The sequence below is a fragment of the Centropristis striata genome, chromosome 2 (assembly GCF_030273125.1).
Source record: "Centropristis striata isolate RG_2023a ecotype Rhode Island chromosome 2, C.striata_1.0, whole genome shotgun sequence".
NCBI classification, from domain to species: domain Eukaryota; kingdom Metazoa; phylum Chordata; class Actinopteri; order Perciformes; family Serranidae; genus Centropristis; species Centropristis striata.
Window position 1 is genome coordinate 18,570,221 of NC_081518.1, and position 24,113 is coordinate 18,594,333.

General features: G+C 45.6%; 1 protein-coding gene across 1 annotated transcript in view; it reads right to left on the minus strand.

Annotated features, from left to right (window-relative positions):
• Window positions 1-22,822, minus strand: part of LOC131988727 (transient receptor potential cation channel subfamily M member 1-like) — a 35,559-nt gene extending 12,737 nt beyond the window's left edge. Inside the window, exons 1-16 of the mRNA XM_059353960.1 lie at window positions 22,739-22,822; window positions 21,319-21,395; window positions 20,734-20,926; window positions 20,174-20,387; window positions 19,966-20,090; window positions 7,508-7,679; window positions 7,012-7,186; window positions 6,688-6,811; window positions 5,976-6,048; window positions 5,366-5,466; window positions 4,677-4,844; window positions 4,437-4,571; window positions 3,466-3,516; window positions 3,037-3,177; window positions 2,910-2,939; window positions 1,735-2,027 (exon numbers count right to left, since the gene is read on the minus strand). Of these exons, the coding sequence (XP_059209943.1) occupies window positions 1,735-2,027; window positions 2,910-2,939; window positions 3,037-3,177; window positions 3,466-3,516; window positions 4,437-4,571; window positions 4,677-4,844; window positions 5,366-5,466; window positions 5,976-6,048; window positions 6,688-6,811; window positions 7,012-7,186; window positions 7,508-7,679; window positions 19,966-20,090; window positions 20,174-20,387; window positions 20,734-20,926; window positions 21,319-21,395; window positions 22,739-22,822 (2,156 nt within the window). The remainder of the gene's footprint in view (window positions 1-1,734; window positions 2,028-2,909; window positions 2,940-3,036; window positions 3,178-3,465; window positions 3,517-4,436; window positions 4,572-4,676; window positions 4,845-5,365; window positions 5,467-5,975; window positions 6,049-6,687; window positions 6,812-7,011; window positions 7,187-7,507; window positions 7,680-19,965; window positions 20,091-20,173; window positions 20,388-20,733; window positions 20,927-21,318; window positions 21,396-22,738) is intronic.
• Window positions 22,823-24,113: the final 1,291 nt, after the last annotated feature.

Below are 24,113 nucleotides of genomic sequence, written 5' to 3' on the forward strand. Positions count from 1 at the left end.
AAAGCTTAAAAATAGTGAGAAGCTTTTGTTCAACTTTGTAAATCTGTCTGGAGGCTCCGCCAGGCATTTAAAAGTTTAGAAATGTACCTAAACTGTCACAGTTTCAGCTCTGTCTCCCAGTAATTTTCCACTGAGCCTCCTCCTCACTCCACCTGTCAGCCACTCCCTCCTCATCAGCCAGACTCTCTTCACCTGTTTACCCAGGTGCCCTTCATCACTAATCAAGCCACTATAAAGGCCGCGTTCAGACTGCAGGTGAATCTGATTCAAATCAGATTCCTACTCAAATCCGATTTTTAGGGCTGACTGTCCACACTGTTTTTAGCAAGTGTCCAAATCGGATATAGCTCTGTTCAGACTGGGCCACATTATTGACTGAGCTGACAGGTTGCCATAGTAACGGCGTCAGACGTCATATAATTGTGACAGCGACAACAACAACGACAAACATGAGGGAGGCAGGTCACCTCACGATATTGGCCTTAACACTGTCAAGTAGAGGTGCAGAACATCTCAGACGCACCAGGGGAGAAACCGGGCGGATGGACGCCCCCACCGGGCCCGCATGAGTCGGGCGTGGCTGCCGGTGGACACCTCGTCTCCGCGCTGCCGGCGCTACGCATAGAGTGACGTCATGGACAGTCAAAATCGATCTGAGTGTTTGGAGCGGTTCAGACTGAGACGCACCTGTCCAAATGTGATCTGAAACTACCTCCCGAAGGTGGTTTCGATCCGGTTCGCAAAAATTGGATTTCATGTGATTTGTGACTGTTCAGACTTCAAAAGAGCCATCCAGTTCCAATCTGGATGGGCTAAAAATCGGATTTTGGCTGGCAGTCTGAACACGGCCAAAGACTCCTGCCTCACACACTCACTGCCAGATTGTTAGTGTACCATGTGTCCTATTCTCCAGCGTTTTTCTAGTGTTTTGACTCTTTTTGGACTCTTCCTCTGCCTTATCCTTTTGGATTGTTTGCCTGCCTTGCCTGACTGAACTCCTGTGTACCGAACCTTTGCTTGTGATTAAAGACTGGTTACCTCCTGTTTCTGCCTCCTGTGTGCTGCAACTGGGTCCATACACAACCCGTTACATAAACAGTTAAGAGAGCCACTGAATTTAGAAAACGTACCCAGGGCTCCGCCCACCATTCTACTACACCCAGACCCAAGTCCTTAGCTACGTGGGACAGGTGTTGCATTACTAATGTGAGTTTAAAAGCAGAAACACTTTTGTGTTTTTACTTTCTGTCATCGTCCCTCTCTGAAATGATCCTCCATGTCTGATCAATAATCTGATGCTTCTGCAGGAGCTGAGTCTGATGACTGCTGGTTCATTAACACAATTGTGCTGAAGCTGAATAATAAGTAGTAGTAGTGACTCAGTTGGTAGAGAGGTCGCCTACTGATTGGAAGGTTGTTGGTTCAATCCCAGAACATGGCAGCCGATTTATGTGTGATTCAATGTGAATAAACAGATCTAAAGGAGCTGAAATAACTCCAACGTGATGCTGATGTGGAGACAGTCTGAATTGATGCTTTGTCAGGTCTGAAGAACAAGAACACTGCTGTTAAAACAATGGTTTTCTACATGGAGTCTGGTTCAGCAGACGCTGCAGGAGATCCTTTCATGACAATTTCATGGAAATGTGATTCTTTACTCTGCTGGCAGCTTCTAAACATTAGTGACCAGATCTGCATCAGACTGGACCAGGGCCCAGTCTCTGAGGGACTCACTTGGAGTTGTTCTCCAGGTCCTGGTAGATGTCGTCCACCAGCTCGCTCTGTGACGACTCATGAGCCATGGCCTTGTACAGTTTGCAGGCCACCAGAGCTTTGGCCATGGCCTCCTCGCCGCGCTGCCACAGGAACAGCGCCATCTTCTGGCGCTTCATCAGCACCGCCCACACCATCAGCTCGTGGAACGGGTACTGGAACCGGCTCACCTCCGGGTCGTCCACGTCCACGTCCACCTCCTCCTCCTTCTTCTTGTTCTTCTTCCCCTTCCCCTTCGGACGGGGCTCGTCGTCCTGCAGGGACACCAGGCCACATGAGTCCACATGGGCCCATATGAGTCCACATGGTTCTACATGAGTCCGCATGGGCCCACATGAGTCCACATGGTTCTACATGGTTCCACATGGGCTCACATGAGTCCTCATGGTTCCACATGGGCTCACATGAGTCCACATGGGCCCATATGAGTCCACATGGTTCTACATGGTTCCACATGGGCGCACATGAGTCCTCATGGTTCCACATGGGCTCACATAGTCCACATGGGCCCACATGAGTCCTCATGGTTCCACATGGGCCAACATGGTTACATATGGATCCACATGGGCCAACATGGTTACATATGGTTCCACATGGGCCCACGTGGTTCCACATGGTTCCACATAGATCCATATGGATCCACATGGGCACACATGAGTCCACATAGGTCCACATGGTTCCACATGGGCTCACATGAGTCCTCATGGTTCCACATGGGCTCACATGAGTCCACATGGGCCCATATGAGTCCACATGGTTCTACATGGTTCCACATGGGCGCACATGAGTCCTCATGGTTCCACATGGGCTCACATGAGTCCACATGGGCCCACATGAGTCCTCATGGTTCCACATGGGCCAACATGGTTACATATGGATCCACATGGGCCAACATGGTTACATATGGTTCCACATGGGCCCACGTGGTTCCACGTGGTTCCACATAGATCCATATGGATCCACATGGGCACACATGAGTCCACATAGGTCCACATGGGCCCCCATGAGTCCACATGGGTCCACATGGTTCCAAATGGTTCCACATGAGTCCACATGGGCCCGCGTGGTTCCAGATGGGTCCATCATCACTACTGTCATCATACAGAGCAGAAATATGGAAATCAGAAGCAACAAACCTCCATTCCAAGAAGTTTGAGCGCTTTCGGCTGCGAGAGAAAATATGAAACAATGAGTTAATTATATTTGTGTGTGTGTTGTTGTAGTTTATTTCTAAATAAAAGACATGAGTGAGACGCTGCTCACCCTCTTCAGGCCGTACAGGTTGTTGTACAGCGTCCTGAAGCTCTTCCTGGTGTATTTGCAGCGGTAAGCTCCGCCCATCAGGAACTCCAGCACCAGGCCGATATCGATCAGGGTGATCTGGTAGTCCGGAGGTAGGTTCCCCTGAAACATGGATTTATACACATCTGGAACCTTTGTCATCTTACGGAAGTTATTTATAGTTATGAGTAGCTCAGGCCTGCAGGAGAAATGTGAGAAATCTAATTTATTGATATTAATTCCATGAATGAAAAACAAACTATTTAGTTTCATTAAACAACATTAAATTAGCCTTTAGCAGCTTTTATTTTGAAAGAGCTGACCGATGGTTTCGTGTCTGCAGGTTTATTATTATTATTATTATTATTATTAGGCTATGCTATATATCGAGATTCATACAAGAACACAAACCTTCTTCACGTCTCTAACCACAAAGTGCAGTGTGTTGGCCGGCCCCAGCTTCTACAGGACACAAACAAACAAAGAAACAAACAGGATGCTGATGAAAAGTCAACAACAACATCAACACACAGGGCTCATTATAAATAAATACATTTATATAGAAATGTATATAAACAAATATAACAGTGGGAGACACCACGATCAGGAAATCAATCAAATGCTATAAATTATTATAGTCATGAAAAGTGTAAATCAGCTTTATAATGTTCTGACTGCAGCAGTGTGAAGGATTACACACACACACACACACACACACACACACGTCTCATTAACAGCGTGTGAACATCATCATAATGACAATATGTGAGAACAGAGAGACAGACGGCAACAGCTGCTGTAACCCACATGTGGTTTTAAGCTTGAGAACCAGATTAGAGACAAACAGCTGAGTGACGTCACCATAATCTGAGCAACAACTCACTCTGTTCCTATAGCAACAACTCACTGTGTTCCTATAGAACACAACTCACTCTGTTCCTATAGCAACATCTCACTCTGTTCCTATGGCAACAACTCACTCTGTTCCTATAGAACACAACTCACTCTATTCCTAAAGAATACAATTCACTCTGTTCCTATGGCAACAACTCACTCTGTTCCTATGGCAACAACTCACTCCGTTCCTATAGAACACAACTCACTCTATTCCTATAGAACACAACTCACTCTGTTCCTATAGCAACAACTCACTCTGTTCCTATGGCAACAACTCACTATGTCTCAGCTGTGTCTCAAAGGAGTGTCTCAGGTCTCTCAGGTGTGTCTCTATGTCTCAGGTTTGTCTCTGTGTCTCAGGTGTGTCTCAGGTGTCCCAGGTGTGTCTCAGGTGTCCAAGGTGTGTCTCAGTTGTGTCTCAGGTGTGTCTCTGTGTCTCAGGTGTGTCTCAGATGTGTCTCAGGTGTGTCCCAGGTGTGTCTCACCGTGTTGTACAGCTCCTCCAGGCGGGGGATGGTGAGGAAGTGATGGATGTTCACTCCGTTCTCGATCAGCAGCTTCACAAAGTCGACCCTGTCCAACACCAGAGCGTCCATCATGGCCTGCTCCAGAGAGTTCACCTGAGGGACACACCTGCACCTTCAGCACCTGCACCTTCATCACCTGTATCAGGAAAACAACCAGGACCAGGACCAGGACCTGGTCTGTGGAGGTTCAGTTCTCACCCAGTTGAGCAGCTCCAGTTTTCGGGGGTCGGTCTCCTCTGGTGGTTCAGGTTTGGTTTTGCCCCCTTTCCCTTTCTTTCCCCGGCCTTTCCCTTTCCCTCCTCCTCCTGCTGCCGCTCGCTGAGCCGCCGGACTCTTTGGACGGTCCAACGTCACAGAGCTCACAGGCTGCAGAGACAGGGACGGAGACAGACAGAGACAGACCCGATACAGAGACAGGGAGAGGGACAGACAGAGACAGGGACGGAGACAGACAGAGACAGGCGGATACAGAGACAGAGAGAGGGACAGACAGAGACAGAGAAAAAAACATGTTACACAGTAAAGGTCCAAACAGAGCTGAGCCACAGAAACACTCACTGTTTCACAGTTTCCTGATGGCTTAGACAGGGACAGAGGACAGACAGAGACAGAGACTGAGACTGAGGACAGACAGAGACAGAGGACAGACAAGGACAGAGGACAGACAGGGACAGAGGACAGACAAGGACAGAGACAGAAGACAGAGACAGAGGACAGACAGAATACCGAGACAGAGGACATACAAAGACTGAGACAGAGACAGAGGACAGACAAGGACAGAGGACAGACAGGGACAGACAAGGACAGGGACAGACAAGGACAGAGACAGAGGACAGAGACAGAAGACAGAGACAGACAGAGGACAGACAGAGACAGAGGACACTGACCGGCCAGTGGACTCCGTAGACAAAGATCTGACTGCGGGCGATGTCCACTCTGTTCCAGGCCAGTGCCAGACTCAGCTGATCGGATGCTGACGCATTCGTACCTGAGACAGACAGACAGACAGACAGACAGACAAAATATAAACGCAATACTTTCGTTTTTTCTCCCATTTTTCATGAGCTGATCTCAAAGATCTTAAACTTTTTCTATAAACTCAAAAAACAATTTCTCTAAAATATTGTTCACAAATCTATCTAAATCCAATTGCACACTCCCTCAAAACTAGTGACATCTGTAGCATTGTACTTTGAGATATAACTGAACATTTTAGTGTCCTTTTATTGAAGCCAGCCTAAGGCACACCTGTACAATAATCATGCTGTCTAATCAGCATCTTGACATGCCACACCTGTGAGGTGGGATGGATTATCTCGGCTCACTATTTAGACAGATTTGAGAACAATATTTGAGAGAAATGGTTATTTTGAGTACATAAGAAAAGTTTTAAATCTTTGAGTTCAGCTCATGAAAAATGGGAGCAAAAACAAAAGTGTTGTCTTTATATTTTTGTTCAGTGTAGATTTATTTATTTATTTTTATGTGTTAAACTACCTTTGAGCAGAGCCGTCAGGATGGACATCTCAATGTCCTGCTGTCCCTCAGAGCCCATCCTGAACACTGTGATCTAACACACACAGACACACAGACACACAGACACACACACACACACACGTTGACTCAGTGATTCTGTGCGTGTCTCTCTCTCTCCAGGCTGTGAACTGATTTCAGGATGCTTCATGTTTCAGAGTGGACAGCTGCTCTCAGCATCGACGGATTAAATAAATGGAACAATCTCCATTAAGAGTTTGGGGTCAAAGGTGAAATCTTCATCATCATTATGATAATGTCACAGAGAGCTGAGAGCTGAGACGAGCTGAGGTCACAAGTGTGAGGTGTGTGTCAGGTGAGTGAGGTCAGGTGTGTGAGGTCAGGTGTGTATGTGTGTCAGGTGAGTGAGGTCAAGTGTGTGTGTGTCAGGTGTGTTTGTCAGGTGAGTGAGGTCAGGTGTGTGTGTGTCAGGTGAGTGAGGTCAGGTGTGTGTGTGTCAGGTGTGTGAGGTCTGCAGCCTGTAGTCTGTCAGCAGCCAGCAGGGGGAAACACTCTGATGTCAATGTGTAACAATGTCCAATTTTACAGAAAACAGAAGATAAAGCAGGGTGTGATTTGGGGCCTGGCTACCTTTGATTGACAAGTGATGTTTGTCATCTTATTGTAAAGGCACTAACAACAATAACAACAACAATAATAATGAGTGATGACCGACCAGCGCTCTCTTCTTCATGCACTCCATCACCATGAGGTAGATCTGTGCCGCCTGGCTGCGGCTGTAGTTAAACGTCTTCTGGATGGTGACCAGCAGCTGATCTTTGACCCCGTCGCTTAGCAACCTGAGGACGGACAGCAGGCATCATGTGACTGGCGCCCGGCGGGCAGACAGACAGTCAGAGACACTCAATGTTCTATAGAGACAATGTGGAAGCCCAAAACCTGACCGTGTGTGTGTGTGTGTGTGTGTGTGTGTGTGTGTGTGTGTGTGTGTGTGTGTGTGTGTGTGTGTGTGTGTGTGTGTGTGTGTGTGTGTACCGACCCGTCCTCTCCACAGTATCTGTGAGCGAAGCTGATGATGTCAGACGCTCGGCCACTGCCGTCACAGATGACCACGGGGACAGGAGGCTCCTCTCTCAGACTCTCCAACACGATGGAGATCACATTAGGACCACCCTCCAGGATCAGACACACTACGGGGACACCCTGCCCCAGACCTGACACACACGCACATATATTTACACACACACACACACACACACGAGACATAAAGATGCTGATTAGACAGTATGATTATTGACCAGGTGTGCCTTAGGCTGCAGTATTCATGCTGTCTCATCAGCATCTTGACATGCCACACCTGAGAGGTGGGATGGATTATCTCGGCTCACTATCACAGATTTAGACAGATTTGTGAACAATATTTGAAAGAAATGGTTATTTTGAGTACATAGGAAAAGTTTTAGATCTTTGAGTTCAGCTCATGTGTTGGGATTATATTTTTGTTCAGTGTAATATGTATGATAAATGTGACTCACGCGTGTTGATCTTCTGCAGGGCGATGTGTTTCTCCAGCTGCCTCCTCAGACGGACCTCCGCTCCGTACTTGCCGCTGGTCCCGTTGTCGGACAGGATGAAGTGGGAGTGGCTGCTGTTCAGCACCGACAGCTTGCTGAGCGCGTTGGACATGGTCTGGTATGGCCGGGTCACCTGGGGAGGGGGCGGTCCAGACGGGTGGGACAGGGGGGGGACATGAGTCTAGAGTCAAGACGGGAAGGTCTCGGCCTGCGTGCTCTGGTGGTCTCTGCTCGTCTCTGCTGGTACTGCAGCAGTTATACGTTCTGATCTGAATGAATGAATGAATGAATGAACCCTTTATTGTCATTGCACAGAGTACAAGTACAACGAAATTGATCTGTTTAACTCGAACCGATAATACAGAACACAAAGCTGCTCACTGGGGCCACACCTGAACCAAAACCAGAGTCCCACTCAACCCAACCAGCACCACACCAGTCTGCTTTGCTCCGGTTCTGATTCAGGCTGGCTCTGGTTCTGGTTCAGTCTGGTTTGGTCCAGCCTGGCTCTGATTCAGTCTGGCTCTGGTTGAGGTGTAATTTGCTTTGGTCTGGTTCTGGTTCAGTCTGATTCTGGTACAGTCTGGTTCTGCTCCAGTCTGCCTCTGGTACTGGCTCAGACTGGTTCTGGTCCAGTCCGACTCTGGTTCTGGTTTAGTTTTCTTTGGTCTGGTACTGGTTCAGTCTGGCTCTGGTTCTGGTTCAGTCTGGTTCTGGTCCAGTCTGGCTCTGTTTCTGGTTCAGTCTGGTTCTGGTTCAGTCTGGCTCTGGTTCTGGTTCAGCCTGGTTCTGGTTCTGGTTCAGGTTCTGCTTCAGTCTGGTTCTGGTTGTCTGGTTCTGGCTCTGGTTCTGGTTCAGTCTGCTTCTGGCCCAGTCTGGCTCTAGTTCTGGTTCAGTCTGGCTCTGATTCTGGTTCAGTCTGGTTCTGGCTGGTTCTGGTTTAGTCTGGTTCAGTCTGGTCCTTTTCCAGTCTGGCTCTGGTTCTGCTTCAGTCTGGTCCCGGTCCAGTCTGGCTCTGGTTTCTGGTTTAATCTGATCCTTGTCTAGTCTGGCTCTAGTTCTGGTTCAGTTTGATCCTGGTCCAGTCTGTCTCAGGATCTGGTTCAGTCTGGTTCTGGTCCAGTCTGGTTCTGGTTCAGTCTGGTTCTGGTTAGAGATGTTCTAATACCATTTTTTCACTCCTGATACCAATTCTGGTACTTGTGCTGTGGGTACTGGCCGATACCGAGTACCGATCCGATACCAGTATCTTATAAGAAATATATCATACTACACCTCCATATAAATAAGTCTGGGGGTCAGGGGGCATACTCCCCGGAGAACATTTTTGCCCTAAAAGCCTAAATATGGCACCTCTCGCACATTCTAATGCCACTATTCCAGCTTAATCATTGCATATTTAGAGAATTATTGTTAAGGAGAATAAGGGTTCTCCTATGTTTTATTAAAGGCATCTTATTAGGGCCACGGGGCAATCGCACCGAGCACTGGTCCCGTACAGCAATAGCTGTAGGGACCAATGCAAAGCCCCGAGCACTATTGTTATTCTGTGGATTTTTTCTTCTTCCTCTTCCGGACGCAATTTTGTCACGCTACTAGTCCTAATTATATATCAAATATTGCGGTTTGATCGGGATCGGTGTGCTATTACTTTTCTCTACGGAATACAAATTTTTCGCACCGTAACTGCCCAAAATTTTGCATTGAAGTGAATGGGACGGCCGGAAAAAAATGAGCAAAAAAGAACAATAATTTGAGATATTTAAACGTTTACTACTTTGGCATAATTTCACCTAGAGACTCCATTTAAACTTTAAACAGTAGACACAAGTCTTGTGTGTATCGGTGTTCCGTTCCCACCTGTTTGAGCCTCCACCTGTGGTGCTGCGCCTTCGGGATGACATTCTCCTGCACCGCCGAAAATACATTCACCGTGGCTCCCGCCGGAACTTCCATAATGACAACTCCAAACCAATAAAATCCTTCTGGTCCTCCACTCGTCGTCCTCCGAGAAACACCGGCTGCCGCCGGGTTGACCACAGCTTGCTAGCTAGCCTACCCAGGTCGGCTAGCACTACTCTCCAGAACGACAACTCCACCATCAACTTCGGGCTTCTGAACATCCGCTCACTCATGAGCAAAGGCCATCTCGTCCAGGACTACCTCACCGACCGCAAGTTTGACTTTTTCTGTTTGACAGAGACGTGGCAGCAGCCTAACGACTTTTCGCATCTCAACGACGCTACCCCTCCAAGGTTTGTTTACATCTCGCTACCCCGTGGCTCAGGTCGCGGCGGAGGTCTCGCGATAATTCACCGCGAGACGTTGAAAGTGATTCCCGTCTCTGTCCCTGCATCCAGCTCATTTGAGTGTATGGCCTGTAAACTACCTGGTCCTACTCCCACCGTTGTGGCCACTGTTTACCGTCCACCTCGGCCCCACTCTGAGTTTTTAAATGACATTGCTGCTCTACTCGCCCATCTCTCCACTCTTTCCCCTAATGTGATTCTGCTGGGAGATTTCAATATCCACTTGGACAACACCACTCTCCCCCTCACCTCTGACTTCTCATCCTGCCTTGAGAGCTCTGGTTACCGCATCTTCACTGACTTCCCTACCCACACCAAAGGACACACACTGGACTTAATATGTTGTTCTGGTCTCACTCCCACCAACTGCACAGCTGATCCACTCCCCATCACTGACCACTTCCTCCTCTCATTTAATGTCACACTCCGCCTCTCCATGACCAAGCCACCACGTCTCATCTCATTCCGTAATATCAAGGCCATAAATCCTCACACCCTCTCCTCCACCATCGCTTCTATACCGGACCCGGACTACTCTTCCTCCCCTGATGAACTGGCTCTCCACTACAATACCTCGCTCACTACCATTCTCAACTCCCTCGCTCCTGTTAAAACTTGGTCTGTCTCGTTCTCCCATTCTGCCCCTTGGTTCACCCCTGAACTCCGTTCCATCAAGTCCAAAGGACGTCAACTTGAGCGTCTCCATAAAAATACTGGTCTCACTGTCCATCACGACATGTACAAAACTCATATCTTACAGTATAAGGACTCTATCGCTTCAGCCAAATCCACTTATTATTCCAGTCTTATCTGTTCCAACCATGGCAACTCCAAGGCACTCTTTTCACTTCTCAACAAAATCCTTCAACCCCCAGATCTCCCACCCCCCCCCCACCTGTACTCTTCGGACATGTGTGACTCCCTCCTTTTGTTTTTTAATCAGAAAGTAGAAAAAATCCACCAGCACTTGAGCCCCACTCCCTCACTTCCCCCCTCCTCTGAACCTCTCCCCTACAGTCTGCCATTTTCCGCTTTCTATCTCCCTGATCCCTCTGCTATCTCTGATCTCATCCGTAAATCAAAACCATCCACATGCCAGTTAGATCCCCTCCCTACTGCCCTGGTCATATCCTGCCTCCCCTCACTGCTCCCTGTCATTGTTGCTATCATCCACTCTTCTCTCACTACTGGTTCTGTTCCACCACCCTTCAAAACAGCTGCTGTCTCCCCAATCCTCAAAAAACCTGGTTCAGATCCCAACAACTTTAATAACCTCCGCCCCATCTCCAACCTATCTTTCATCTCCAAAATACTTGAGAAAATCGTTGCTTCTCAACTCCATTCTCATCTATCTCAAAACAGTTTATACGAACAGTTCCAATCTGGTTTCCGTCCCCGCCATAGCACTGAAACGGCCCTTCTGAAAATCACCAACGACCTTCTTATTGCAGCTGATTCTGGTTTGCTCTCTATCCTCATCCTCCTTGACCTGAGTGCGGCCTTTGACACAATCTCCCACATCATTCTCCTCAATAGATTATCCTCCATCGGCATCACTGGCATCCCTCTTGACTGGTTCCACTCCTATCTCTCAGACCGCACTCAGTTCATCCAACTTAAATCCTTCCGTTCCCAACCCTCCCCTGTCTCCTCTGGTGTCCCCCAGGGCTCTGTCCTGGGTCCCCTCCTTTTCATTACTTACCTCCTTCCCCTTGGCCTTATTTTCCGTAAATTCAATATTCTTTTTCACTGCTATGCGGATGACACCCAGCTCTACCTCTCCACCAAACCCAACTCCATCCTCCCTCCCTCATCCTTGACAGATTGCCTCTCTGAACTTCATACCTGGTTCACCTCAAACTTCCTCAAACTTAACAGTGATAAAACAGAAATCCTTTTAGTTGGTACTAAATCCACTCTACTCAAAGTTGACAGTTTCTCCCTCTCAATCGACAGCTCCATAGTTTCCCCCTCCCCCCAGGTAAAGAGTCTGGGTGTCATCCTCGATGGCTCACTCTCCTTCAAATCCCATATCAACATCACCACCCGCACCGCCTACTTCCATCTTCGTAACATAAATCGCCTCCGTCCCTCCCTCACCCCCCATACCACCTCTATTCTTGTACACAGCCTTGTCACCTCCCGTATCGATTATTGTAATTCTCTCCTCTTCGGCCTCCCCCAGAAATCCCTCCATAAGTTCCAACTGGTCCAGAACTCAGCTGCCCGTATCATCTCCCAAACCCCCTCTTTCCACCACATCACCCCCATCCTACAGCAACTTTCAGCTTTCAGCCGCTCTGCTCCCAAACTCTGGAACTCACTCCCACCGGACATCCGAAACATTGACTCCTTCCCTCAGTTCAAATCCTCTCTCAAAACCCACCTTTTCAGGATAGCATTCTCACTATAGATGTCATGATGTTTTTACTAGCACTTTTAATTGTTTTTGTCTTTGTTTTGTTTTGTTATCTGTTTGCTCTTGTTTTAACTTGTAAAGTGTCCTTGAGTGACCTGAAAGGCGCTGCTAAATAAAATGTATTATTATTATTATTATTAATCCACGTTTTGATAGGTCATTTAGTTTTTTATCAATCCCTGTTCAATGACAATGATCATTTTTGGAGAAATTCTGAGATTATAATGGGTGTGTATTGCACGGAATGTTCGTGTCACAGTGTGTGAAATCATCGCCAGAGTGTAGAGGGAGAGAAAAAAATGTAAAAAAAATAAAATAAATTCCACTCTACAGAAATAATTTATACATAGAAACGTAGGAAAATTTGTCTTCTCACTCACAATCCTCTGGTAAAGCTGTCAGAGTTATAGTTTGGGCGTAGGACGCACAGATGCACCACCAATACGCACCAACAGCCCCATTGGCTCCCATATTAGAAAACGCAGGAAGATTTCTGAAAAAGGGAGATGTAACAGTTTTTCTAGATCGCTCTAACAAAGCTATTTTTTCATTTTTCGTAAAAAAAACAACAAACCAACATATGTAGACGTTCAGGAAGAACTCAGGACGCTCAAAGTGAAGTCGGATCAATGATAGGTATTATGGTTTTGCCAAAAATGCTTTCTGTTCGAGGCCAGAAATTCCAGTCTGTCCACCTCTGGCTGCTGTCACAGTGCCGGAACATTCAACAGGTGGCAGTTAATTCTGTTGATTGCTCTGCTGTGATCACCTTTGATCTTTGCTCTGATTGCCTTTGATCTTTGCTGTGATTACAGATACACGCAAGTCGCACACACACATGCGCATAAGCACACACACATAACTTTATGTCATTTTAATTACACACACACACACACACACACACACACACACACATTTTGACGTTAAAGGGCATAGGTTGCTGTATAAATAAATACTTGAAAAGGAATGCTTGTTGTAGGGGTGCTCTTTGTATATTATATAGTATTATAACATTACTAGTATTAATTGTTGTAATTATCTGACAGTTCAACAGTAAGATGGTGCCAGTGTGTGTGGCTGGCCGTCTGCTGCTCCTGCAATGTTTGGTGTTTCTGTTGTTTTTAACCATCGGCACTAAACAGATTGAGTCTCTGCTGGTGTATGATCGCTATGCCATTTTGTCTCTCCGGCAAAATGTCAAAGATCTTGGTGCGTTTGTTCGCGATGGACAAAATACCTTGCCCCCGCTCCTGGCAGGGATTCCGCCTCACCTGTTCCGGGCTTCGGCCTTACCTGTACGGCGTAAGCGTCGCCGTCGCCGCGGCAGACACGGAGGTCGGCTGGTGAAGCTGAGGCTCCAACTGACGCACTCTTCGTCCATTTCCCGGACAGGACTTGGATTATTCTCTCGTTTTGCTGTGCCCCGGCGCTTCTTGGATCCCATAGACGCCTGCCTGGTACCTGTCATCGGCTCATCTGAGGGGCCCTGGCCCCACCGCCTCTGCCCCCTCCGGCTCTCTCAGCGCGGGATAAACCACCGGCTCCTGAGGACGCTGCCTCGGGCTCCCCGATCCACCGGGCCACAAGCCCCGCCGGCTCCCACCAGGAACTGCTTGGTGAACGCTAGATCTCTGGCGAACAAAACTTTCATCCTGAGGGATTTCTTTAGCTCCCGTGGCCTGAATTTCCTCTGTGTAACGGAGACCTGGATCGGTACCGGTGAGTGCAGCGCTCTTGTCGAACTTTTACCTGCTGGCTGTTCATTCTTTAACTCCCCGCGGACATCAGGTCGTGGAGGAGGAACGGCGACTGTTTACAAAAATACCTTTAAATGTAAACAGCGCATCATCTCAACCTCATATTCCAGCTTTGAGGTGTCTTTGTTTGAGGTGGGTCGTTCCGATCCAGTGCTGTGCGCCGTCATCTACCGGCCCCCCAAATACAACAAGGACTTTGTGAATGACTTTTCTGGTTTCCTGGCTGAGATTATGCCGAAATATGACCCTTTTCCTTGGGGATTTTAATATTCACGTGTGCTGTCCTGAAAAGCCGCTGGTGAAGGACTTTCTGAGCCTTATCAAATCTTTTAATTTGGTGCAGTGTGTGTCTGGTCCCACACATGAACATGGACACACTTTAGACCTCGTCCTTTCTCATGGTTTATCTGTGTCTAACTTGGAGATCTGTGACGATGTGTTTTCTGATCATTTGCCTGTGCTGTTTGAAGTCGCTTTTTCCTGTGCTAAATTTAAATCCGGCGCTCTTGTTCAGAAACGTCGGATTTTTAACTCTTGCACTGCCGGTCATTTCTCTGTGGCTTTTGACCAGCTCTGTGTGCCTCCTGTCTCTGCTGACACTGAGGAGCTCAGCTCCTGGTTTTACTCCTCCTGCAGGACCATACTGGACTCTGTGGCTCCATTAAAAACTGTGCAACCCAAAGCTAAATCTGAGCCCTGGTTTAACGGCAGAACCCGTGAAGCTAGACGGGAGTGCCGCAGAGCTGAACAGAAGTGGAAGAAGGACAAGCTGCAGGTTTCCTTCCATATCCTTAAAGACTGTTGGCGCCGCTACCAGACAACTGTTAAAGAGACTAAAAGAGAATACCTGGCAAACATCATTGAGACCAACCACCACAACCCGCGTGTGTTATTCAAAACCATTGACTCTTTTTTATTGACAAGGTTGCTACTGCTAGGGCCCTCATCTCTGCTCCTGCATCTGACCCCTCAGTCACTGCTCCTTGTTCTGCAGCTTTTCATGGTTTTGAGCCAGTGTCTCTGGCTTTTTTAGAGGACCTGGTTGGCCATATTAAGCCATCGGGTTCTCCCTGTGATGCTGTCTCCCCTCGTTTCTTCAAAGAGGTTTTCCCCAGTATAGGGCAGTCTGTATTAAATGTAATTAACAGTAGTCTGTCTACTGGTCTTGTTCCTCGAGGTTTTAAACATGCAGTGGTGCAGCCCCTACTTAAGAAACCTGGCCTAGATCGCAGCGTGCTGGCCAATTTTAGGCCTATCTCCAAGCTGCCCTTTATCTCTAAGGTCTTGGAGAAGGTCGTATATGGTCAGCTACAGTCTTTTCTCGATGTACATGGTGTCCTGGAGATGTTTCAATCTGGTTTTAAAACTATGCATAGCACAGAGTCAGCTCTACTCAGAGTTTTTAACGACATCCTCCTGGCTAATGACTCCGGTGACCATGTAATTCTTGTTCTGTTGGACCTGACTGCAGCGTTTGACACCGTGGACCATAGCACCCTGGTGGCTCGGTTACGCCACCTAATGGGCATCGGTGGTACTGCGCTAGAGTGGTTCAAGTCATATCTGACCAACAGAAGTTTAAGTGTAAGCCTTGGTACCTCGGAGTCCAGCCCCGCTCCACTGCTGTATGGGGTTCCACAGGGGTCGATTTTACGGCCCCTGCTTTTTTCTTTGTATTTACTGCCTTTGGGCTCCATCTTGAGAAAGCACGGCATCCCTTTCCATTGCTACGCTGACGACAGTCAGATATATGTGCCACTGAAGAAAAAAGATGCTTTCTCCCTCACACCGCCCCTGTCATGTCTCAAAGACATCAAGGCCTGGATGGCCTTGAACTTTTTAAATTTTAATGAGAAGAAGACAGGAGTGATAGTGTTTGGCCCTAGTGGCTCTTGTGTAACCCCTCCTTTTGACTTGGGCCCTCTGGCAGATTTTATAAGACCAACTGTGTCAAATTTAGGTTTTAAGATGGACAGTGATTTTAAATTAGATCGTCAGATTAGCGCTGCTGTGAGGTCAAGCTTTTTTCATATCAGGCAGCTGGCTAAGGTGAAGCCTTTCCTTACGCACAAGCACTTTGAAACAGTAATCCATGCCTTCGTTACATCTCGGCTGGATTACTGTAACTCACTTTACCTTGGAGTCAGCCAGTCCTCCCTCGCACGGCTCCAGTTAGTGTCAGATCTTTTTCTATTGCAGCCCCCAAACTATGGAATGAGCTGCCTTTGCACATCAGACAAGCCTCCTCACTGTCCATTTTTAAAAGTCATCTTAAAACCTATTTTTATTCCTTGGCTTTTAACCACGCATGAGACTCTGCTCTTGTTTTTAGTGTTTTATGGTTTGCTTTTATTTATTGTTTTTTAAATTGTCTTTTAAAAAGCAATAAATCTATTTATTTTAGTATTTATTTCCTGTTTTATTTATTTTATTGTCTCTTGTTCTGTTTGTTTATGTACAGCACTTTGTTGCAGCTGTTGTTGTTTTAAAGTGCTTTACAAATAAAGTTGAGTTGAGTTGAGTTGAGTTGAGTTGAGTTGAGTTGAGTTGAAATCTCTGAAGAATCTCATCATAGTGTACACATACCGGCAGTGGCCCCCCTGGCCCTTACAGAATTTCTCCAGAGGAAATTTTCTGGTTTTCTTCTTGTAAATTCTGTGGTGGACTCTGCTAACACGTGCTCTTATTCTGAAAGCCACATGTTTGTTTTTTTGCTTTTATTTTGACGGCGGGTCTAACAAGTTCTTACTGTAACCATAGACATATATACATAGACTCCGCATTGAGCAGGTTGGTCCGTTGCTGCAATACGTTAGCGCGTCCGCCATATTGGATGTGGCAGATCTGCCTGTAAACTAATGAAAGGAAACGGACTGAACTTCATAAAGCGCCTTTCTACAAAGTGCTTTAAGTTAATGCCTCTTATTCACCCATTCACACACACACACACACTAATATATCTGGGAAACAAATAGGCACCAAAAACAAAGTATGTAACTTTTAAAGTGATGATTATAAATGTTTACTCCTTATGTTTAGGGTGACCAAGCGTCCTCTTTTGCCCGGACATATCCACTTTTTACGTCCTGTCCGGGGCGTCCGGCCGGGTTTTATAAATTCACGAGAATGTCCAGTGTTCAATGTTTTTCATAGGACCAGTGCGCTTTGCACACAACTTTGCGAGACGTAATAACCAAGAGGCTGCCTTGTGGGTGAGTCAGCGCCGCGCACACACACAGAGAGAGACAGAGAGCAGAGCAGACAGAGGGCAGATCGAACAGCGGAGCAACATTACATATTGAAATTTAACATTTAATCTGTGTCTATAATAACCAGATCCTGAAATGTAGATGTGACATGAGGGTTTTCTGAATAAAGAGCACTAACGTTTACATTTAACTGATTTGATTAATCGTTTTTATATTCTCATTGATGAACATATCTACACAGGGGGCATTGATGAGAATACATATCTATACAGCTATACAATTGCAGTCTGTGTGTGTGTGCAAGTTACTATTAAGTTACTATTATTATTTATTTTTATTTATTATTATTATTATTATTATTATATGTACTGTTGCTGACATTACTATTATTATTATTATTATTACTACCGTATTTTCCGGACTATAAGTCGCAGTTTTTTTCATAGTTTGGCCGGGGGTGCGACTTATACTCTGGAGCGACTTATGTGTGAAATTATTAACACATTATTACCGGTATATCATTTCACATGTTATTTTCACACTAAACCGCAAGAGGGCGCTCTAGGCCGAGTATGAGGATGAGTCTGACATAAGCGACGTAGAAGAAGAAGCGCCGCATCTTCTACCTCCGGACTTAGCGGAGTTGTTTAAAAGTGACACAGAGGATGAAGATTTCATTGGATTTTAGTTATTTGGAGTGACACGAATGGTTTGGTAAACTTCTTAGCATGTTATTTATGCTATAGTTATCTGAATAACTCTTAATATGTTATGTTAACATACCAGGCACGTTCTCAGTTGTGTCATGTAATGTAAGCATACCGTACAATTATTCAGCCTGTTGTTGCCTCTATTCTATTTTAAATTGCCTTTCAAGATGACATGTCTGTTCTTGGTGTTGGATTTTATCAAATAAATTTCCCCCAAAAATGCGACTTATACTCCAGTGCGACTTATATATGTTTTTTCCTTCTTTATTATGCATTTTATGGCTGGTGCGACTTGTACTCCGGAGCGACTTATAGTCCGGAAAATACGGTATATACTGTAATATACTACTATTATTATTATACCGGCCTAATTTATTATTATTACTATTACTATTACTATTATTATATATTTATATATTATATATCATACTATATATTATATATCATACTATTTTATTTATAATTATTTTATTTTATATTTTTACTATTTATTATTACATATATTTTATATTATATACTGTACTATTATTATAATTATATACCGTCTAGTCACTACAGCATTGTTGCCATCATATCATCAGTATAATTATAATTACCATCATCTTGCCAACCTACCAACTGATCTGCTTTTTTAACTTCTTAAGTGTCCTTGTTCTATCCAGTGTTTTTTCTATTGTTGTTTTTTATTTATGCTACCTCAGTATTTTATTTTATTCTATTGTATTTTATTGTACTTAGATACTGGACTGCTGTGACAACCGAATTTCCCTTCGGGGATGAATAAATCTTATTAGTATTATGCGCAGGACTTCATAGTATTAGCCAAAATCAGCAAATTCTGTTCGTAAAATTACGTTATAATAGCCAGATACAATCAAAAGTATTTTTTGATTCTTACCTGTGAAAGGTAAGGCCATGCGATCGGGTTTGTACTGTAAATCTGTTGGTACATTTCCATGCAGCACATGAATGAGGCATCTTCTCGCTGTCTCCGCTTCTCCACTTTGCCACATCCAAGATGGCGGCGACGTCGACGTACGCTTCAGCACTCAATACGGAGTCTATGTATATATGTCTATGACTGTAACGATGTATGGTGTGTTTAATTTACACGCAAAGTCAGAATTTGAAAGTCGCAACTTGGAGCTCGGAACAACGTTGAAAATTCTGACATTCGTGTAGACCTTGAACGCACCATTAGCTGCTGGACTCTCTATGTGCGCTGCAATGTAAATAGTCTAACTAACGGAACATTAATCCACTGTTTTGACCCGCCGACATGATAGTGCTACTTAGCTCAGCTCCAAGCCTCGCGTCAACCTGCCCTGACACACGTGTGTGTCTGTTGTGTCTGTGTTACGTAATCAATTCCTCCTCGTCCCTCTAAAACTGCAGCTGCAGGCTGCAGCACAGCACCACTGTTTTAAGGGCGGTGAAGAAGAACTGTGCCAGAGATTAACGGAGCGAATAAGTAAATAGATTACTAATTTAATAAATAACATGGTATCGGATCGGTGACTGGACTCAAGTACTCCCCGATACCGATGCCAGCACTTTCGGCAGAATCAGAGCAATTTCTGATACTGGTATCGGAATCGGAAACAACTCTAGTTCTGGTCCAGTCTGGAGTCTGGCCCTGGTTCTGGTTCAGTCTGGTTTTGGTCCAGTCTGGCTCAGGTTCTGGTTCAGTCTGGTTCTGGTTTGGTCCAGTCTGGCTCAGGTTCTGTTCCTGGTCCAGTCTGGCCCTGGTTCTGGTTCAGTCTGGCTCTGGATCTGGCCCAGTCTGGCTCTGGTCCAATCTGGCCCTGGTTCTTTTTCAGTCTGGCTCTGGTTCTGGTCCAGTCTGGCTAAGGTTGGTTCAGTCTGGCCTTGGTCCAGTTTGGCTTTGATTCTGGTTTAGTGTGGTGCTGGCTCTGGTTCTGGTCCAGTCTGGTTCTAGTCCAGTCTGGCCCTGGTTCTGGTTCATTCTGGTCCTGGTCTAGTCTGGCCCTGGTTCTGGTTCTGGTGTGTCTTACATCTCTCCCGATGAGGTCCTCCTTGTTCTCGATGATGCCCCAGGGAGCGATGCCTATCGCGCAGACCTTCCCTCTGGACTTTGACGAATGATCTTTGAGAGCATCTCCAACGTGCCGGATCACTCCTGAGACACCACAGAAGAAGAAGTTTTAAACACGAACGGTTCAACATGTTGAGTTAGCCTAACTTAACATAAGGATGCCGTACCAGTGCTGACTCCTCCGGTGAAGATCCAGGCTCCGGTGGTCACCGCCGCTTTGATCAGGCCTTTACCGAAAACCTGCTTCAGTTTGGGGGGCAGCTCGAAGTTCTGCAGGCCGCCATGCACTGAGATCAGCAGCGTGGGGAGCTCCAGCTGCCAGTCCCGCACCATCAGCTGCAGGAGGTGCTCAGGACGGGAGTCAAAGGAGAGACGCAGGTACTGAGGAGGAGCAGGGGGAGGGGGTTTATCAGTCATAGTTTGGATGTACACTCAACAAAAATATAAACGCAATACTTTAGTTTTTGCTCCAATTTTTTATGAGCTGAACTATTTCTATATACTCGAAATAACCATTTCTCTCAAATATTGTTCACAAATCTGTCTAAATCTGTGATAGTAAACCGAGATAATCCATCCCACCTCACAGGTGTGGCATGTCAAGATGCTGATTAGACAGCATGATTATTGACCAGGCTTTAGACAGATTTGTGAACAATATAAGAGTAGAGCAGCACCATGGCCTTGTTGTAGTATAGTATAGATAAAGTATAGAGTAGAGCAGCACCATGGCCTTGTTGGCGTGTCCTCCTCCCTGGAACTCAATGACCCCATAGGCGTCGGTGCAGGAGGTCTGGGTGTGTCTCAGTGGGCTCCATCTCTCTGCAGGCTGGGCCTCCAGCTGGACCAGAGGGGCCCCCTCCTCTCTGGACCCGGCAGGGACTAACGAGTGCTGCGCCACCAGCTGACCACAACCACACCTGGACACCAACAACAACAACCACAACCACAACCACAACAACAACAACAACAACCACAATAACAACAACAACAACAAGGACATGGTCATGTGACCTGTGTGGAGCTGTGATTGGTGGAGGAGCTGGGCTGTGATTGGTGGTGGGGAGCTGTGATTGGTGGAGGAGCTGGGCTGTGATTGGTGGTGGGGAGCTGGGCTGTGATTGGTGGCGGGGAGCTGTGATTGGAGGCGGGGAGCTGTGATTGGTGAAGGCTGTCAGGACCTGCTGCTGTCTTTACCGGGGACAATGATTGGTGGAGGAGTTGAGCTGCGATTGGTGGAGGAGTGAGCTGTGATTGGTGGAGTGAGATTGGATTAGTGGATTGAGCTGTGATTGGTGGAGGCTGTCAGGACCTGCTGCTGTCTTTCCCGGGGACAATGTGGACACATTCTCTCTTCTGGAAGGTTTTCTCGATCCACGCTCTCTGAGTCTGAACAGGAAACAGTCGACGTCATCACATCACTTCAATAAATCATAACAACAACAATATAAACAACAAAGGTTATATTCACAGAAACTACAGAAGTTCATCAGCTTCAACATCACATTTTGTCATTTTCAGTTTTAAGTTGTAGTTTTCTTTATTGCCTCTACTGGAACTGTTTATTATGTTTATTATTGTGTACATTGTGTGTGTGTGTGTGTGTGTGTGTGTGTGTGTGTGTGTGTTAATCTCAGCTTCCTGTCTGAATGTATCTGGCTAATTTCCTCAGAGTGGAGCTTTCACTTCTTTATGTATAAAATCCTCTTAACCTCCGTCCTCCTAATCCTTGCGGTCCCTACAGTACTCCTGCAGCTGCTGCAGCTGCTGGAACTGTCCCTTAAATCTGCTACAATCCACATAATGACTCTGTCTTACTGAAGTAGTGGTAATAATAATAATAATAATAATAATAATAATAATAATAATAATGATACATTTTCTCTGAGTCCATCACTATAAATACTGTATCCACTGTGGTATGAATATATTATATTTATGTTATATATGATATATATGGTGTGTATTTCATATATGTTATACATGGTATATATGTTATATATGGTACATATATTATATATATGTTATACATGTAATATATATTATATGTGTTATATATGTTATACATTATATATGTTATTTATCATATATATTAAATATATATCATATATAACATTTTTATATATGTTATATATGGTATATATGTTATATGTGGTATATATGGTATATACTAGACCACCTTGTTTTCTCCTTTCTTTCTTGTTCATTTTAATGCCTGGAAATAAGAATGGTACATTTGTTTGGACAAATATAATGATAACAACAAAAATAGCTGATAAGAGTTTAGTTTTTGAGCTGACATCTAGACATTTTCCATGGTTTTATTGATAATGATTTTGGTTATTATCAAGAAAACCATGAAAAAATTGTACCATGCATTAAAATGAACAAGAAATTGAAGAAAACAGTGGTCTAATCATTTTCCATGACTGTATGGTATATATGTTATATTTTTTATATATCCTGTAATATATGGTATGAGACGGAGACTCGCTGCTTCAGGTCACACAGAAATAGAAACAGGTTTTCAGTTTGCTGTGAGAGCAGAGAGACTGATTCACTTGTACTGAGACATCTGACCATCACGCTGATACTTCTCCCCTTTGAGACACCCGTGTCTCCTGTGAGACAGAGAGCTGGACATGTCTGTCAGTGTGTGGATGCTGAGAGACGAGGAAGGTCTTGAGAGTTTTGGACACTTCTCCGTCAGGATTCTGAATAAAGCGTCTTACCTTCTGTGACGCGGAGGACGCGCTGCGTTTGATGGATGAACGTTTGAAGGATCCGTTGGTCCCTCTCTTCCCTCTGCTGTCCATGGTTCAGCTGTCCTCCACCACCATCTTCTCTCTGTCCCCTGTCTGTCCCCCCCTGTCTCCTCTGTCCTGTTACGTCCTCGTGTCTTTTAGTGACGTGATGTGTTCAGGTGGAGGTATGTGACGGGACGACCCCACTTGTCTCTGTCTGTCTCTGCTGTCTGTCCCTTCTCTCCTGTCTCCCCTCTGTCTCTCCTGTCTCTGCCGTCTCTCCTTTTTCTTCTGTCTCTCTTTCTCTCCTGTCTCTGATGTCTTTCCTGTCTCTGCTGTCTCTCCTTTCTCTGCTGTCTCTCCTTTCTCTGTCTCTCCTGTCTCGTTGTTTCTCCTGTCTCTCTGTCTCGTTGTTTCTCCTGTCTCTTTGTCTCTCCTGTCTCTGCTGTCTGTCCTGTCTCTCCGGTCTCTGCTGTCTCACCTGTCTCTGCTGTCTCTCTGCCTCTCCTGTGTCTCCTGTCTCTGCTGTCTCATCTCGTGTTCTGTCCCGTCCCTGTCCCGGTTTTCAGTGAGTTGGTGTATGTTGCGGTCAGAGACCCTGTCCTCCACCCCCCCTCCTCTGTAATCAGGATTAGTGGACTGAGGACGGAGGGCGGTGCTCTTTAATGGATGGAGATTTAATAAATGGTGATTGAAGGTAAATCTACTTTAGGAGGACACGCAGCAGAGACATAAAATAAAGCTACAGAGACACAAACCTCAGAGCTCAGTCTGTTTTAAACAAATCAAACCAGAAGCTGCAGAGAGATTCTGATCATAAACAGATCAGCTGTTATCAGTCAGTGTGTCTCTGGGCTCGTTAGAGGAAACGTGGACAGCTGAGACAGGTTTGAGTGACAGATGGTTTCTCACAGAGCTGAGGAGTCTGGGTATGAAATGATCTGCTCCTCACTGATATAGTTTCTATCTTCTCCAAACTTTATTAATCAACTCTTCCAAACATTTCAAAGTAAAAATGAAACCGGGATTGTCAGGAACAATCAGTTTCTGTCCTCACTGGTTTATTATTTTTATTTAATATGCTTAAAGGATACATTTCATTTGTAATAAATGTGATTGAATGTTTGACTGTAGATTATTAATGAAGATGCAGGATTAAAGTGATATTCAGCTGTAATCCACACACACACACACACACACACACACACACAGATTGTTATATGACTCAGATTATAAAGACTCAGGATTATTGTTCTGCCGTCCACATGAACACTTTGTATGATTTCCTGTGTACAATAACTGGAGTTCATATATTACAGAGGTTGTGATGTCACGGGTTGTGATGTCACAGTTCATGTGTCAG